This window comes from Rhopalosiphum padi, chromosome 2 (genome assembly GCF_020882245.1).
Source record: "Rhopalosiphum padi isolate XX-2018 chromosome 2, ASM2088224v1, whole genome shotgun sequence".
Classification (NCBI taxonomy): domain Eukaryota; kingdom Metazoa; phylum Arthropoda; class Insecta; order Hemiptera; family Aphididae; genus Rhopalosiphum; species Rhopalosiphum padi.
In genome coordinates this window covers 45,822,267-45,828,266 of record NC_083598.1, presented here as the reverse complement: position 1 = coordinate 45,828,266, position 6,000 = coordinate 45,822,267, and the positions used below count along the sequence as shown (strand labels likewise).

The following is a 6,000-nucleotide window of genomic DNA, read 5'->3' as shown; positions in this document are numbered from 1 at the left end:
TACGATAAAAAATATGCCTGCAGGTGTGTGGACGAGGTTTTTGTGTTGGGAGACCTATGAATTATATTATATTTTTTATTTATTTTATTCTAATTGCACCTTTAAATTAATATAAATAAATTATGAAATACTGTTAGAAATAGAGGATGACACACTGTCTCAATATCAAAGTCTGAACTCCTCATAATCCAAATTATTATGATGACTATATTATGTTACACGTGATGCCTAACGTTTTTCATAATTTTGTTAGTTTTGGATCTCTGTAAGCAGCGTGTAAGTCATGACTTCGTGAACATTAAACCATTTAAATGATTGATCAAGTTTCCTATAAAAATAGTTGAATGGAGTGTTCTCAAGACATCGTTAAATTAAAAATGTTAAATACACATTTCAAAATATAATATTATAAGCATAATATTTTCTATACTTTATTTTTAAGTAAAAACCATAAAAAGTATAATAATTGTAAATAACAGTAACAATAATAATACATTATAAAATCATAAACAATAATTTATTTACATTTATTTAATTAAAATTAAATGAGCGAGGTTAAGTATTTAACCTTGTCAAGGTAAGTACAAAAAGGATAAATAGTTTTACATTAAACAAAATAAATTAACCGGTAAATAAACGTAACATAATATCATAACTCAAACCTAAAGTGCCTTCCTATATTTTTTTGTTTTCTACAAGAATTCAAGTATTGATCGACATCTGTGTTTATAGGTTTTAGTAAATTTTTCTTTTTTTAAATCTTTTCTATTCTTATTTATATAGGTATATATATTGGAATAAATGTTGATGTATATTAAATACTAATAGTATATTATTACAAGTTAAAGTCAAAAGCAGAACAAATTATTAACAAAAAACAACTGTTTTATAATAATTTATTTACTTGTTAGGGAGGTTTTATTTTTAAAATGTAGACATTTTTTTTTCTAACAATAATTCAATTTAAATAATTTGACTACTTTTTTTTTTTTTAATTTTATCTTGTCGAGACTGCAGGTAACTTCCAGACATGGCTAACAAACGGTAACGTTGTTTAAGATTTTTTGCTCTAGCATGTTGTGATGCTATTTCAGATGTGTAATTACCAGGAAACCAACCTTTCTCACCATCACGAATTCGCTCACCGTGGTACCATCCTACAATAAGTCGATAGTTTTAAAAATATATTTTTTATGTCAAGACTTAAAGATTTTATTTTAATTTGCAATAAAAGTATTACCATCATTCATTTTAGTCAAGACTTTTACAATGTCTCCATTTTGTAATGACAGTTCATCGGGTTGGATAGCAGTGTAAGGATGTTCTGAAAATACTTGAGGACAGTCCCATTCATTGTATAGTGTTTCTTCAGGATTGGAACTGATAGGAGGTGACATTGCTTCAATCCAGCGTTTTTTCGAAGATTCAGAATCACAACTCAATAACTGTAAAATGAATTAAATATTTAAATTAAATATGTCTTGAATCTATATTTAAAAAATAAAATCATACCATTTCAACAGTCTTTCCTTCGTGGTTTTCTAAAATAGTTAGCTTCAAAAGGTTCTTATATGATGAAGGAATAATTAATTCAGTAGCATGTTCCATTTCTACAAAATTTCTTGCACAATAATCTATTACTGTATAATTTCCATCACTGTAAAAATATAGGTAAGTATAAATATTTTTATGATTATTATTTATTTTTGTGATAATATATATATATTGAAATACCTTTTGCGTTTTGCTATGAAAAACATATCATTGAATAGGAAGAAGTAAAGTTTAGTTGGTCGTATCAATTTTCGACTAAATGTTAACTTTGCATCAGGGCCAGTCAAATGCAACATAGAACCGGAACGAACTAACCAGCGTGAACTAGAAGCTACTGACATAGCTTTCATTTCTTTTTTACTAGAAAATTCTAATTGTTGACTGAGTAACAGCATTTCTTCATAACGTTCTAATTTTCTAGTACTTTCATTGCAGTTTTGAACAATCTAATACAAAATAAAAATATAAAAAAAATTATTAACAGTAAAGTGCTGTTTGTTGAAACAAAACTATATTATACATACAGCATTTAAAGAAGCCAAAGTCAATTCACACATTTGATACTCCAAAGAATTTTCTTTGGAATCCATTTGTGACAAAATAGCATCAACAAGTAGAGGTAATCTAGTTATTCTTTGCATAGGTAACATTAGGAACGAATGAAGAGAGAGCGATTGGCACTTTGGATCTGATTCCAGTCTTTGTAAAGCTTCATTGAATTTTTGATTTTCTCTAAAATTAAATTAAACATTTTTAAAGTTTATGTTAATGCCTATTTGATAATTAAACATTTAAATGCAATTTTAATATTTTAATAAAATATTTTACCTTAATGATTTTAAAGTACGGTCTATATAAATTTGATTTGAGCAATATTTTACAAAAATATCAAAGTTTTCCTTAGAATGTGTATATAAAATTTCACTAAGTCCACTAAGTAGTATGTTGTCTTGCCAACATTTTTCTAATGCCGCTAGTAATTTTTCAGAACATTTTCGTACTAAAATAAAAAATTTATTATAACCTGCTAACATTTTCATATTTAATAAACAATCTAAGATGTACTTACCCGGGTTAACATTTCCAAATAAAATCTTTTGATCTTTTTTACTTAAAATTGTATCATCATTCATTGAATGACTATTTATGAAATGTTTTTCAAGTACAGTTAAAGATTTAAAATAAGATGCTTCAGAAGTTATCAATTCAAACTTTGCTTCTTGTAACTTTCGCTCTCTTGGCGTTAACGAGTCTATTAAAATCAATAACATAAGTAATATTACTATGTTTTTTTAATTTTTAAAAATTATAAAATAACTTACCAATAATGCCACTATTTTTTACTTCTGGAACTTCACACCATAAAGATCTATGTTGCCCGTGACCAGATGTACAAGGTGTTATAAGCTCTAATGCTGATGGTCTACTTGTAATTGAACTAATTTCTTCATAACCATCACATTCTTCCATAATGTCACCAGCAAAAACACTTTTTGTTCGCTGTAAAAATAAAAAAAACTCAAAATTAATATTATCAAACATATAATTTATTTATTTATACAAATATCTTAATGATAATTTTAAAATAAAACATACTTCAGTTATATCAGCTGCATAAAACTGATATAACGGTTCGTCAGCAAATCGCATGTACAAATCTGAACCATGATTTGAACCTATAAAATAAAATGTATTATCGTAAATATAAAATTACTGTAATGAATTGATTAGAAATAATACCATTTTCAGACGTTGACTCAGTGCTACTCTTATCCAATGAAATGACTGGCCTTCCTTTAGAATTGTAAATTGAACGAGGCAATGAACCATAAGTGGTGTTCCCTAAAATATTACACACAACAGTTACTTACACATAATGTTGAAAAAGACAAGTGATGTAACCCAAAAAAAAAAATGAAATTTTCAAGAGAGACTTAAATATTAAAACTTCTTAAAAAATAATTGTTTAGTTTTTTTTAAGGAATATTAAGTTATTTGTTCCAATTTTTAAGTTTCAACCAAAATCTGATTTTAGGATTACATAACTAGAGAAAAACACTTATTTATTTGTTGGTTATGGAAAGGCCATTGACGTGATCAATAACAATAAACTTTTTCTACAAGAATGACTAAAAAGTTCATACTTTTTAAAGGTTAAAAATGAGAAAAATATGCATTTTTTATGTAATTTATTATGAATAGTAATATGCATTATTATTTATTTATCATTATTAATTAAAATGACTATTTTGTTGAACTCGTAACGAGTTATATTAATTGGCCTTTCCACTGACAAACTATAATATTTATGTTCAATATGTCCAATGGACATTGTCCATAATAGAGTTTTACCAGTTGAATGTCGTTTTACTGGTGGAGGGGGTGGTGGTGAACTAGGTCTTGCTACACTCAGACGTCTCGAATCAATGGACGATGGAGGTTTGCTCCTGTTTCGTATAGGTCGAATTTCACCATTTCCTCTATAAATAAATATTTGATTTCAATTGTCTTACACGTTAGATAAAATACAATGGGTACATCATACATATCTTAATTCTAAATCAAAATACTTACATAATGTGTTTATATATGGGAATATAGAAAACAGACGAAGACGGACTATTACTATTCGCCAATGAATTGAAACTTTTGTCAATACTTTTATCTGATGTGCTTTCATAAGTTCTATTATCTGTAGACCATCAAATTGTCCATTACATATCATAAATAAACATTATATATAAATGTATTCAAATTTTAATATGTTCACTTACCAAAGTCGGCTGTTAGATTTCCTTGACTTAGTTTTCCTATTTGTTTTATGCCAAGTGATCTAAGTGATCCAAATGACCATCCTTTTTTAAATCGTTTCCTAGCCTTATTGACCAATGGACCAATTCCATAGTTTCGTTCATCGCTCGGCGGAGCTGGCAAAACTCGATCTTTGCATGGATATTCGGGTACACGTTTGACATTTTCTCCGTCATCATCAGAGTAATTATCAGAGCTAAATGAATCGAAAACATAGATATTCTCCGGTATTTCCTGGTTTATAGTATTCCCCGTATCTGTACAAACAATATTTTTTTTATAAAATAAATATGTATTATTAATAAAATAGTAGGTTCATACCATATTTTAACTATGAAACAATTACAGTGTCATAATTATAGTTTATCTAAATATATTATCTATACGAATTGTATTAACGTAAAAAAATAATAGGTATGCATATGTGAACATTTTTTTAAATTAAAATGTCTATTTAGTGCGTTACCAAACAGTTTATTAGTAGTAAGCACACAACTTACCATTATCAAAAAATAAAGATAGCTCTTGCGACTCAAATTTCCCTTCAAGGAAAACCGTCTTCAATACTACACTTAACAATTGTTCGCTTATAAAATCACATGGACTTTTTTTGTAGTCAAGTTGTTCAGGGACGTCCTTTATGAAACTAATTACGGATTGTGACGATATAGAAACTAAAGAAAGCATTGGTATATTGAATGTGTTAAAAAGGCGTATCCTCAATAATGCAAATGTGTATGGTTAGTTAAAGCACACGCTCGATTATTTACAGTTGGCTAATTATTTCGGTAAGATTACGGCACTCAATTATATTTTCATCTAGATAAATTTATATTATTTATGTAGCAAATGATTATGTACTTTCCTTTCACAAAAACAAAAACAAAAACAAAAAAAAACTAAGATCCCATTTTATTTAAGTTTTAATTTAGTGTCTTTTAATGGTTTACAAACTATTAGGTAATACGTAATTAATATAATTCAATTATAACTATTTAAAGTATTATCAATATAGCAATAAATAATACTGTAGTAAAACAATCAAAAAATATTATTAGGTTATTATAATTTGTAATATTTGTTCTTCCCACGATATGACCTTCAAGTGTGTAATATAATCATATGTCATCGGGTCATCATCAAAAATATTTAAAAAATTATGATTAATCATTCGTGATTCTCGAGTTATAACCCACTAATAAGCAGTGATAATTTTAAAAAATAATTAATAATTTACAGTTGCCTCGGCTTTAATTTAGTATTTGTATTCCTAGTTAAAAATCGTGATGAACTATCTTGTTCATTTTAAGTCATTATAATGGTTTGTTTAGTTGAAATGTTCAACATATTTGTGATGTCAGAATAAACAAAACCAAAAACATTAACAATTGACGTGAATGGTCTGTTATCACGAAACGACGAAAGGCCGACTTGGGAATTGTATTGAAATACTGAAATAATAATTATTTGACATTCTACAACGATTTTCTGCGAGTGGCTTTTAATTAATTTAAGACCGTTTACGTTTTCGAGTCGTGTGCTTTAATAACCGTAGGGTGTGATCAAACCTTTATCGACAAATAGTGACTTCCTGCGCCTTAGAGTCCTGGCTGGCGGTAAAGGTGGTGGCGTTTG

General features: G+C 27.6%; 1 protein-coding gene across 1 annotated transcript in view; it reads right to left on the bottom strand.

The window, feature by feature from the left end:
* Positions 1-391: 391 nt before the first annotated feature.
* The window catches only part of LOC132919757 (uncharacterized), a 39,232-nt gene continuing 33,623 nt past the window's right edge, over positions 392-6,000 (bottom strand). The window contains exons 5-17 of the mRNA XM_060981580.1: positions 4,329-4,622; positions 4,129-4,246; positions 3,907-4,034; positions 3,295-3,396; positions 3,151-3,230; positions 2,877-3,054; positions 2,624-2,806; positions 2,383-2,554; positions 2,079-2,286; positions 1,735-2,000; positions 1,513-1,657; positions 1,241-1,445; positions 392-1,157 (exon numbers count right to left, since the gene is read on the bottom strand). Coding sequence (XP_060837563.1) covers positions 964-1,157; positions 1,241-1,445; positions 1,513-1,657; positions 1,735-2,000; positions 2,079-2,286; positions 2,383-2,554; positions 2,624-2,806; positions 2,877-3,054; positions 3,151-3,230; positions 3,295-3,396; positions 3,907-4,034; positions 4,129-4,246; positions 4,329-4,622 — 2,273 coding nt within the window. The 3' untranslated portion in view covers positions 392-963. The remainder of the gene's footprint in view (positions 1,158-1,240; positions 1,446-1,512; positions 1,658-1,734; positions 2,001-2,078; positions 2,287-2,382; positions 2,555-2,623; positions 2,807-2,876; positions 3,055-3,150; positions 3,231-3,294; positions 3,397-3,906; positions 4,035-4,128; positions 4,247-4,328; positions 4,623-6,000) is intronic.